A 12,636-nucleotide genomic window follows, 5' to 3' on the forward strand; every position below is an offset into this window, starting at 1 on the left:
ACCAGGATCATTATAATCAAGTATTGCCACCACCACCACCACTTTTGATCTGACAACGGCATCATTTCTTTTGGCCAAAAGTTTGTGTTTTCTTGATTCTGAAAAACGAAAAACAAAAAATTCGCTGAACTCATTTTTGCATATAAACACACGAAATAATTAAATCATGAAAACGTTAATTCAATGTAAAACAAACCAAAATTCGAAATTGAATTTGAATGGGTGTGTCAACAACAACAACAACAAAAAACTCTAATAATGCACGCACACACTAGACCACGCCCATCATGAATATCAAATTTTCTGTCTTGTTCGTGATTAACACTAATTAATCTTTAATTACAAAAATTCTAGGTTTTCTAAAAGTTTTTGTTCTCTTTGTACATTTTTTTTCTGAGTCTTGTGTTTTTTGTGTGTTTCGATTACCGATTTTGATTTGATTTCTTTTTGTTTTGTTCTGCCGTGTGTGTGTGTGTGTGTGTGTTTATGTATGGCAATTTAATGACAGGTAAAAATCATTGATTGGCTAAATTAGAAATGGAAACACAGACTAAAAAAAAAAGTTTTTTTTCTGCATTCCTTGCCAGTTTTTTTTTCTTCTGGTGTAAGAAAAATAGAAACACAGAATGACTGCTGTTTTTTGCTGTGGCCGCTGCTGTGCTATTTGTGCACTGGATCCATAAATCATTGATTGCGTGCTTGTGATTTTTTTTTTGTTCAATTGTTTTTCGGGTTTGGCGAGTACATTTTCAACTTTTGTGGTTGATGATTGTCATTTTCAATGGCAGAGAAAGCGGTGGAAAAAAAGTTTTGTTTGTTTTCCGATCCAATATATAATAATAATAATGATGATGATGATGATTTTTTGGAAAGTAAATTATTTGCTAGATGAAACTTGAAAAACCAAACTAAACTAATGTTTTGCAATTTGATTCTCCATACACACACACACTCCATGTTGATGTCCAGAATTTTTTTTTTTTTTTGGTTGTCGTAGATAATGATCAGTTTTTTTTTGACATGCAAAGTTGGAATTTAATTTTTTTTTTCATTCTGTCTCTTTCTATTTTATGATAATCTAGCTATGGTGGCGGCACACGACCATGGCCAACATCATCGGCACCATCAAATCTACAGACACCGAAAACCGATGATGGTTATATCGAAGTGATTGGATTGACTACATATCAATTGGTAATGTGTTGATTTTGGATTTTTTTTTCTCTCCCATAAATATGTAAATTTTTCTCCGGTTCTTTATTTCGTAAGAAGAATCAATCAATTTCTACGCTGTACATTTATTTTCAACAAATTGATAATTTGATATCTTCACAGCGAAAACTAAAACGAAGAAAAAAACAACATCTGATGACTGAGTGAATTGAATTGAATGATAATGATGATGAATCTGTTTCTCGTTTATTCACTGAATTTCTTTTGGTTTTTTTTATTTCTCCAAAAATATCATCCAGTTTCTGTGTGAATGCGTGGGTGGTGGCATTATATGGATATTGGCCCCTTAAATGTTGGCTTTACTGTCATTATTTATTTTTTTCTTTAATTTCATCATATATGAATCTTTCAAAAATTCGTAATGATCATGATTGTATTGCATTGATGATGATGATGATGACGGATGAGTTTCATGATCATGATGATTGAGATTAATATGAAAATGATGCTAAATACATAAAACATGTGGACCGAATTGGATGAATGAATGAATGAATGAATGTGAATTGATGATGAGGAGCTTATGAAGAATTTTTTTTTTTTTTGGTTCCAATGAATAATTCAAAGTTTATCCAGATCCATTTTATTTTTTTTAAAAATAAGTTTTGTCCATTTCTTTTGCAATATGTGGATATATGTGAATCACAATCGGCCGCATTTCCGTTTTCGTTTTTGTTGCTATTGTTTGCCTTTCTTTCAATCTCATTTAAATAATTCGCGTATGTATAAGTTATTCATGTGGAAATATTGAAACAGAAATTGTTGGTATAGCATACAAATACCATGTACCTTTTTCTATCGTTGTTTGCACAATAACAACAATAACAACAACAACAACAAAGATGACGCGATTGTTAAATCGATATTGATATTTCAAAATAAAATCAATTTCAATTCCACCATTTGCGATTGCTTTTCTCGATTTCTTTTTAAATTTTTTTTTTTGATTATTGCTGCTGTGTATTTAGGTGTTGAATTTCCAGTTTTCATTTCATAAAGTTTCTATTTTAAAAGTTTTTTTTCATTCTTTCTTTCTGTTTGACAAAATTCTATTGTCTGTTTTTGGTTCTATGCGTTGGTGGTGGTGGTGGCGAATCCAACATTTAGAAATGATTCTGTGGTAGACAAGAAATGAAGTGGAAAAAAATTGACTTTTTTTCCAGTATTCGTCATCATCATTTGTTGTCGTTACATTTTTTTTTGTGTGCGTGTGTGGATGCAAGAATAAGATGAAATGATGAAAAGATTTGAAATTTTTTTTTCATTTCATTTCATGAATATTCTTCGCTTCATATATGAATAATTTAAAAATTTCACGATTCTTTTTCTTTGGAATTTTCTGTTCATTTTTTATCCTTTTGCACTTGGATTTGTTGTGTGATTAGTACATGTGTAAATTTTTTTTTTTAATTTAGAATTTCCGTAGACCATCATCATCATCATCATTTTTTTCGGTTGATGATGATGATGATGACGATGTCACACATGAAATTCTTATCACCTTTTTTTTCGTTTGCGTTGCATTTGATTTAGTTATTCATTTACATACGATATATTTATGCAAATGTTCATTGTGATGATAATGTCATCAAGTGTGATGGTGGTGGTAGTGCTACATAATTTTCGTATGTGAAAATTCTATGAATTTCAAATGAAATAAACAATTTTTTTTCCTTGTTGGTTTTCTGTTGTTGTTGTTGTTGTTGTTGTTGTAGATGCCAGTGGCTTGTGTTACTCTCGTTATTCGTTGACAAACACTATTCAATTATCATTTCATTTCATTTCATTTTTTTTCGTCACCCAGTATTTATTTTCTATTGTTGAAGGTTAGATTCAATGTAGGAGAGTGAGAGAAAAAATGTAATTGAATTTAATGGATTGAAAGTTAAAATCTCCTGAGGCCATCATCATCACCACCATCACAAAACTGCATCATCATTGGTAATAGTAGTAGCAGCAGCCCATAGCCATTACCATTGCCATCACCTTTTGGTTTTTGTTATTTGGGCAGGTTTTCTTATTTTCTTATTTTTTTCTCATCTCTGCAATAAAATGGTGTGGAGACGAAATGAAATAAAAAAAAAAAAATTTTGTCAACCACAAAAAACCGATTGTGACGTTTGACATTTTCTTTGCAATTTTTTTTCCATCACACAGATATACAAATCAAATCTGAGATTTTTATATATTTGATTAATTTGGAAAAATTGATTTTCAAGAAAAAAAAATTTTTTGAATTTCGATTCTAATAATCCTTGTCCTGTGATTCTCGAAAGAAATTTGTAAAAAGTTTTTGACACACACACAGAGAATTTTCTTTGGACAAGTGTTTTTCACTTATTCCTTTTTTTTTTTTGTTTTTTTTCATCGGAAATTTCAGATCCACTGAACACACACACACACACACGCCCACAGATTCTCATTATTTTTTTTTCAGCAACAACAACAACAACAACAACAAAAGTCAAACATATTGATTAATCCTCATGAGATTTTTTCTTTTTATTTTTTTATTTATTTATTGACAACAAAAAAATATAAGTTTATAAAAAAAAAGCGAACAAGAGAGAAAAATAAAAACCCTCATCATCATCATCATCATCTATGACGAAACTTGGCTGGGGAAAACAGAAAAAGTGGAAAAAAAAACGAAATTTTCCTTTGAGGATTAATTTGACACTTTTTTTTCGTTGTTTGTTTGTTTCACTGCTGCTGCTGTCACCGTCATCATGATCACTACCACCACGGTCACCACCACCACCATCGCTGCCACTACTTTATATACGAGATATGAATGAAAGATTAGTCATCATCAGAAAATTTATTGCATTTAATTATCATCATCACACGACGATGATTATAATGATCTTTTTTTTGCTCTGCTCTCTCGAAACTTTTTTCACCATCATCATGAATATTCCATCGAAATAATTGAAGAAAAAAAACTAAATTAAACTTTTAATAAACAAAAAAAAAACGAAAACAAAAACCAAAAGAAAAAAACTTTTCTCACACCCAATCAACTTGTATATTCATATTCAGCATGATTTTATTTATCAACTCGAAATGTTTTTTGTTTTGTTTCGTTTTGTTTAATTTTCACGTTTCATCTATTTATTTTTTTTGTTGCATTAAAAATTTAGCCATTATTACAAGCTGGTGGCCACGGTACAATTATAACACAATGTCGTAATGCAAAAATTGTTACATCACGTACAATACCGATGCAAGTGGATGGTGAACCATGTCGTCTATTACCATCATTGATCAATCTGGAATTACGTAATAAGGCAAATATTGTTGCCAATACAAAAACATTTGAACATAAACGACAAATGTAAGTATATCATGTGGTCAATTGATGATTGAATTTTGGTTATGAATTTTTTTTTCTTGGTGACCTGAATTTTTTTTTTTTTTTTTTTGTTGGATCACCAACAGACAAAAGTTCATTCACCCGTTTTTTTTTTTTGATGATGATGATGATGAACATTAGAATTTTTCTCATTTTTCATGTATATAGCTGTAATTATTTCACCAGTAAGGAGCAACAATATACACCTTTCGTTTTGATCAATAATAAACGATTCTGGTGTGTGTGTTTTGTTTTCATTAATTGTCATAATTTTTTTTCCTAGTTTTGTCTGTCTGTCTGTCTATTCGTAGGAATGGGGAAAAAAATTATGAAACACCAGCCATAATTAATGAATATTAAATGAATGAAATGATAGGTAGAACATATGTTGTCGGTGGACACATGAGATCCACCGACAATGAAATTTGAAATTCAAATGAAATTTTTTTTCCACTCAAATTAATGATAAGAAATATTTCAACGTTTTCTGGCAACAAAAAAAAACGTGAACTGAAGTGTAATAAAGTGGATTTTTTAGCCGCTTTATTTTCATTAAAAATATTTAGTCATTTTTGTTTTTGTTTTTGGTTTTGGACCGTTTCAGGAACGTTTCATTTTTTTGTGTCTAGAATGAAACTCAGAAATGGAATTAAAGATTTTCATAATCAATCTTGATTTCTTTTTCCTTTTTCTTTTACCGGCAAGATTTTTATTCTTTTTTTTTTGAAAAATTTAATTTCCGTTTTGAATTCCGTACTTGCACACACTGTTTGACTGTTTTGGTCAAAAAAAAAAAAAAAAATCTTGCCAAGAAAATTTTCCTGGTCACCTGAATTTATTGAAAAATTTTTTTCTTTGATTATTGATTGGTTTTTTTTCTGTTTTCATTGAAATATTACACAGGCCTGCATTGGAAAAGATTACATTGAAGATTCGTAAATTGAATCTAAATGATTATGAAACATATCATTATGATAAAGAGAAATTGAAAGAAGTTTGTAAGTATTTTAGTAGATTGTTTTTTTTTGAAATTTAAATTTTTCAATAAAAAAAAATTTCGTTTTTTTTCGCCTTTTAGCAACTGTACTTGGTTCCATAACCATTGATCAGATTATGGAATTGAGTAATGTACGTGCAAGAATCAATGAAATGATGAAAGAAAAAGGATTACGGCGGCCATCTTCGGATTTATCTACGACAGCGGCAAATGTTATTGTTTCTGCTGTGACTGGACAACAGCAACAGCAACAACAATTGGCAACTTGTTTTGAAAATGTGTCATCCACAACCACTACAACAACGGCAACGACAACGAATAATAATTCACTTTCAAATTGTAAATTTGTTTCCAATGATTGGTGTTTTGTTGATTGTAAGTTTTTGTATTTGAATATATTTTTTTTATTTGTAAATTTCAAATTGTCATCATTTATTGAATAGCCGTAACAGCTGAACGTTTTTTTCGTATTGACCGTGCCCAAGAAGAACTTTATTATGTGGTGGATATTTGCCACGAAGATTTATTTATATTAGATCCACAATTTGATGAAAAAGATGATCTAGATTTATTCACATCAGAAGAAGTGATTGCCAAAGTTGTTGCCGGTGTTTCATCTTCAGCATCGGCATCATCCTCTCCAACACCATCACCATTGGCCATTGAATCGTTGTTGGCCAATCAAAACATTGAACAATCACCATCATCAACAACAGCGACATCTAATCAAAATTTAGTTACCAAAAGTCTTCCTATAAGCACTACTTTGATGACAAATTCAGATTTACGTACAAATAGCTTAGATTTACCACATGATGATGATGTTGACAATCATTTTCATCGTAAAACCTTGGATTCAATACCATCACCACTATCACCACAACAATCACCATCAAAATCACCATCACAAACATCATCATTATCTGATACAGATAATAATAATAACAATGATTCAACAATTGTAACGGAACCATATTATAGACAGATGCGTAAATTGGATAAATTACGTCCAAGTAATATTGATTGTACGAATCGTGTGAATCTTTTACAAGTTCAAAGTGATAATACATCAGCGATAATATCACCAAGTAAACAGAATGGTAATTCATCCACATTATCATCATTATCACCAGTGCCATTCGCAGATGATTCACCACCAAAATCACCAAGACGGCGTCATCGGATTCTATCACCACAAACAAATCGTCGTCCATTATTGAATCAATTAATGTTGGCCGCACGTAATGGTGACGTATCGTTATTGAAACATCTTCACCACAAAGGTGTTAATCTAATGTTGATTGATGAAAAAGGAATGTCAGCATTACATTATGCTGTATTGAATAGCCAGGATGAAGCCGTATCGTTTCTGGCCAATGCATTTACACAACAGATGATCGATCTGGCAGAACCAGAATTTGGTCATACAGCATTACATAAAGCAATAATTGCTGCCAAACGTGATATTTGTATTACATTAGTGTTACGTGGTGCCCGTTTAGATATACGTGATAATAATGGACAAAATATTGAGCAATTAGGTCGTAATCTTGGCCGTCATGATTTACTTAAAACACTTTTGCGTAAGTTTTCCCTTTTCTTTCTTTCTCTTTTTTTAGTTCCATCCACGAACATTTACTCTGCTGCATTTTGCAACTCACTTTTTTTTAATGATCAAAATTGACTTAACGATCATCATTGATTCAATCGTCAAAATGAAAAAAAATTCCAGCCAACCAGTCAGCCAGACAGTGAATACATGACAGAATCAATTATATTCATCTGGAGAATGGGAAAGAGAGAGAAAAAAATATGGCTGACAATCATTATGATTATTTTTTCAAGTGAAAAAAAAGAAAGAAAAAAAAGCTATAAAAATTTCATATTTTTTCCCGTACTATTTGAATGGACCATTTTTCGAATCAAAACGAATCGAAAACTGTGTAAATGGGTGGTAAATTAAACGCATAAATTATTTGATGGGAAAAAATTTTTTTTTCTACTCCAAGAAAATTGATTCTTTGATGATTTTGAACGTGAAAAAAGTTTTTCCATTTCTAATTTTTTTAGTTTTTTTTCATCTCTACCAATCACAATGTGTCACATTCGATCGATTGATTTTTTTTTGTATGTGCATGTGCATGATAATGATGTCAATGTGTTAGTTGTGTGTTGATGATGATGATGATGATGATTTAACCAGTCAAATGTTTGATAATGAAATGGTCACGTTCGTGTTTGTGTGTGTGTGTGTCAAGTCTAAGATTTTGAAAATTGAATTTGTTTCCGGTAGTTATAGCTAACAATCAACCATCAGTGATCATCTTTTTTTTTGTATGCGGAAAAAAACAACAAAAGCTATGCGGGTTTGTTGACGCAGAAAAAAAAACACTTGGTAAATTCAATTTTGCCAATGAAAAAATTCTTCATGTCTTTGGATTACCGCGTAAATGAAAAAAAGCAAAAACAAAAATTGACAGATGTCAGAAACAATCTATGAACCGTTTGATTCCAATTTTACTTTTACATTTTTTTGTTCTCTCCAGAGAGAAAAAAAATATGTCAAATCAATGTGATCGAAAAAAAACAGAAGGTCTCCCCCCCAAAAAAATAAATTCTGAAATTCTGTATTATATCATATGAAGGTCGTCATCGTTTTGAGCAAAAAAAAAGAAGAAAAATTCTAAATTTAAATTCGGTTTTCTGGTTGGTTTAACTTCAACTAAACCGACACATATTTTCACCTGAAATTGTTTGTCATGAACGTGTTTTATTAGAAAAAAAATGAAAAATTTTTTTTGATCGAAGAAAAAAAAAACAAAGTCAGATTCTTTTATTGAATTTAGATTTTCACCGGTCAAAAAAAAAAAAATTCTATCTGTCTGTCTTTTATTTCATTTCATTTTTTTTTTTAAATTTTCATTGTCAATTTCATTCACGATTTCATTATTTCATTATTATTATTCGACTGTGAAACAATCAAAATAAAGAATTTCGATTGTCAGAATTTTTTTTTTTTTGAGGGCCACTTTTCAAATTCTTAATTCACCACCAACAATGACAACCAAGCGGCTGCTTTATTGTTGTTTCATTTGTTTTTTGTTTTTTTTTCTTGTCGTCGTCGTCGTTGTTGTTGTTGTCGTTGTTAATGTGAATTGAATATATTTATATATCCATGATGATATCGAATCGAATCATCGAATGGAATGGAATTTTCTTTTTTTTTTTTTAGTTTTTTTTTTGCTAGCTAATACATTAACATTTCATTTGGATTCTTTTCTGTTACGAAGAAAAAAAACAACAACAACAACAACAGTGAAAACATGACATAAATGGTAATCGACAAATTGAATTTTTTTTCTCTCTCTCTCTCTCTCTTTGCTCCAAATTTGGTGCATCTTTTCTCTCTCTCTCTGTCTGTGTGTATATGTCTTCTGTATTTATTATCATCATTGTTATTTATTGACTTTCATTCCATTCCATTGTGTATCTGTGTGTGGATCGTATGTTTTGATTTGGTTAACATGCAAACAGAGAACAAGATTGTATGCACAAAAACAAAAACAAACAAATTGATTTTGAACGAAAAGAATTTTTTCTTCTCTCTTTCTCTCTTTTTCCATGAAAATTTTATCTCTATTGACCAGGTCTCTCTTTTTGTTTTATTTATTTTCATATTCTTGTTGATTTCTAAATGTTACATGTTTTCCAGGAATATTCCCAAATTTCACTAACATTGAATGGTGGGTTTCAGCAATGATAACAACCATAATGGCATACAATACAATTTTCATGCTTTTAATAATCATCATCATAATCATTATTTTTGCTTCAGGCTTTTTTGCGTTTGTGTTTGTTTTTTGTTTTTTTTGTTTTTGTTTTTTGATTAAAATGAAATTCGAAAAAAGACAAAGACACGACCTCTTGAATGGTTTTTATACTCATTTTTTAGATTTACGACAACGATTGTTGGTCGTTTGTTTTTTTTTCCATTTCATATTTTTTCTCATCTTTTGTGTTTTTTTTTTATTTCTATAGACGTATCACAAGCTTGTAACCGTGAGACTGCCGTTTGATGAGATAATACTGATATATGTCAGAGCAACTAATACGAATGGGCAAACGTTGAATCAGCTGAATGGAAAAAAAAAACATAGACCACTACTACTACTATTCACTAACAAACAAATTGTTCGTCATTGTCAATAACCGTTGTTGTGATTGTTTTTATGTTGTTGTTGTTGTTTGTTTGTTGTTTTTTTTTACAATAACCGGAAATACCAATCGGATAATTGATCACGATTCTATGGATTATGTGGCCACTATCATTACCATGAAATGATTATCAACAATAAGAAATGAATCTTGATAAACACTACTTCCTGTTGTACTACAACAATACAATGTTTCTATGTTCGAGACAATTAAGACACACACGCACAAACAGAATATTCCCGTTGTGTGTGTGTGTGTATGTATGTGAATGGAATTTTAAATCAAGTTTCAAATCATCATCATCATCATAATTATCGATAATGATGATCAATACAAAATTTACGATCCACACACACAGAATTTTATTTCTTTCATTTCATTCAGCCTAATCAGCAATAATGATGACAACAACGACAAAAACATGAAGAGAATTGTAACCAGAAAAACAAAAATTATTATAAACAATGAACAACGACAACGACGACGACGACAAATGAATTGGAATTTTGATTGACTTTAATCATCGATTCTTTTTCATTCTTTCTCTTACTTTCATCCACATCATAAACAGTCTATATGTGTACAGTCTGCAGACTGATCAATCAATCAATCAATGATCTGATTTGCATTTCAAATGTTTGTTTGTTTGTTTGTTCTCATCGGTTGATTGCTTGAATTCACAATCGCAGTGATTCGCATGCGCTTGGTAAGTTTGTCTTGTCTTGAATTTTCTGATATTCATATTATACTTTTTTTAGAATGATCAACTTTCTCACCGCCACAAAAACGACAAATTCATTCACTTCGAGCAAAAAATAAAAATTTTTTGTGCCTTTTCTTTTCTCTTCATCACACCTACACCACCACCACCACCACCACCTGATTATCATCAATTGATTCTCTTTATTCATTCAAAGTTTATCTCTCTATCTCTTTCATCACTCAATGATGATGAAAACATTTATTTTTTCAAATGCAAAAAAGAAAAAAAAATTCATCAAGAAATGAAAATTATGAAATTTGATCATGTTGAACAAAATTATCATTGTTGTTGTTGTTGTTGTTATTATTATAATGTCATCATCATTTTTTTTTTATTTAAAATCCAAATCATCATTCCAACGCCTTTTGCACGCTCATTCACATTATACACACACAATACACGTGTTTTTTTTTTCTTTTGATTTTCTAAAGCACGCTCAGCATGCAAATTTGAATTATTTTTTTTTGTTTCGTTTTGTTTTGATTCACATTACAGACACACACACACGTACCGATAAAATTCACACTGAATTAATCTTGATTTAACTTGATACACACATCATTTCTCATCATTATTTGGATTATCCTTTGTTAAAGGAGGCGCCATCAACGTTTATTTCACATCCATCATCATCATCATCATTATCATGATCATCAAATTACAATGGACCTGATCTGATTGATTCATCATCAACTGATCAACTGTGGACTTATATTTTTCTATGAAAAATTGTTATTATTTTCAAACAAACAAACAAAAAAAAATACAGTCAATCACCGATTTCAAAAAGCAATAATTTAACTTTTATTTAAAAAAAAAATTAATGAATTTGAAATTACATTGTGAATGCACCAAAAACTTTGTGACACACACACACACCCACACCCACACACTGTTTTTTTCTGTTCATCAAATCAAATCGACGTGCGATTTGGAACTTCTTTGTGTTTGTGTGGCATTGTCATTCTCTTTTGCACTTTCACACCCACACACACACACACACGTTCATTATTTTTTTTTCTGTTTCTGGTCATTTTTTTTTCTTTCCAATTCTATCTTTGATCTATCTCTAATCACAGACACATCATCATCAACCACCACCACCACCAACCAACCAACCATTGATTGATTTTTTTTTTTTTTGGATCTTCATTCTTTTTCGTCAATTCGATATATTTATTTATTGATTATTTGTCTTTTTTGGTTGCAAACAAAAATCACATTTTGTGTGTGCGTGTGTGTGCGTGTGCGCGCTGAATTATTATAAAATTATTATTATGAAGAAAAAAAAATTTTTTTTTGAATAAAAATGAAAAATTATTAAATTTATAAAATCAATTTCCGGTGTGTGTGTCTGTATTTTCATGTTTTTTTTGTTGAGCATCGATGATGATCGATTTGTCATTTATATTGGCAGATTGGTTATTGATTGTATGTATTATGTGGATGGATGTGTTGTTTGTTTTTTGTTTTGTTTTTTCGTTCAAATGTAACCTGATACTGGATGGACAAGAAAAAAAAATTTTTTTTTTCATTTCTCAACTAAACTTAATACACAAAAACAAAACAAAAATAACAACCATCAAGATCATATAACAGTTAATGTTGTGTTCAGTGTAATAACCAACTAATAAGATGGATTGAACAACAACAACAACATTTTATGTGGATATCTATGACCAACCAATCAATGGATAAATATGGTGAAAAATATTATTCTTGCCATAAACAACAACGGCGATGCAATTATCATTATAACCATCTTTGTTGTTGTCGATTCTATTTCTCTCTCTCTCTGCGTGTAGGTGTTTTTGAATCTTTCCAGTGTTTTTTTTTCTATATATAATTGAAACAAAAAGTTTTTTCATTTTTAGCCTCTTGATTCCATCAAATGATTGGATGGAAAGGAAAAAAAAAGATGCAATAAGATATTTATGATGCCATTATTATTATATTTCATTCATGATTTTTTCTCTTCTTCTTCATCTTGTCTATTTTTTTTTTGCTTCTTACTTTGCTTGATTGGCGTTATTTTATTTTATTTTTTTTTTTCGGTGTGCACAGCGAAATTCC

General features: G+C 30.3%; 1 protein-coding gene across 1 annotated transcript in view; it reads left to right on the top strand.

Moving 5' to 3' along the window:
* Positions 1-11,901, top strand: part of rdgA (retinal degeneration A) — a 38,512-nt gene extending 26,611 nt beyond the window's left edge. Inside the window, exons 8-14 of the mRNA XM_075730679.1 lie at positions 1,083-1,194; positions 4,377-4,570; positions 5,492-5,586; positions 5,667-5,960; positions 6,029-7,168; positions 9,624-10,506; positions 10,559-11,901. Of these exons, the coding sequence (XP_075586794.1) occupies positions 1,083-1,194; positions 4,377-4,570; positions 5,492-5,586; positions 5,667-5,960; positions 6,029-7,168; positions 9,624-9,661 (1,873 nt within the window). The 3' untranslated portion in view covers positions 9,662-10,506; positions 10,559-11,901. The remainder of the gene's footprint in view (positions 1-1,082; positions 1,195-4,376; positions 4,571-5,491; positions 5,587-5,666; positions 5,961-6,028; positions 7,169-9,623; positions 10,507-10,558) is intronic.
* Positions 11,902-12,636: the final 735 nt, after the last annotated feature.

This window comes from Dermatophagoides farinae, chromosome 4 (assembly GCF_024713945.1).
Source record: "Dermatophagoides farinae isolate YC_2012a chromosome 4, ASM2471394v1, whole genome shotgun sequence".
Taxonomy (NCBI): Eukaryota; Metazoa; Arthropoda; class Arachnida; order Sarcoptiformes; family Pyroglyphidae; genus Dermatophagoides; species Dermatophagoides farinae.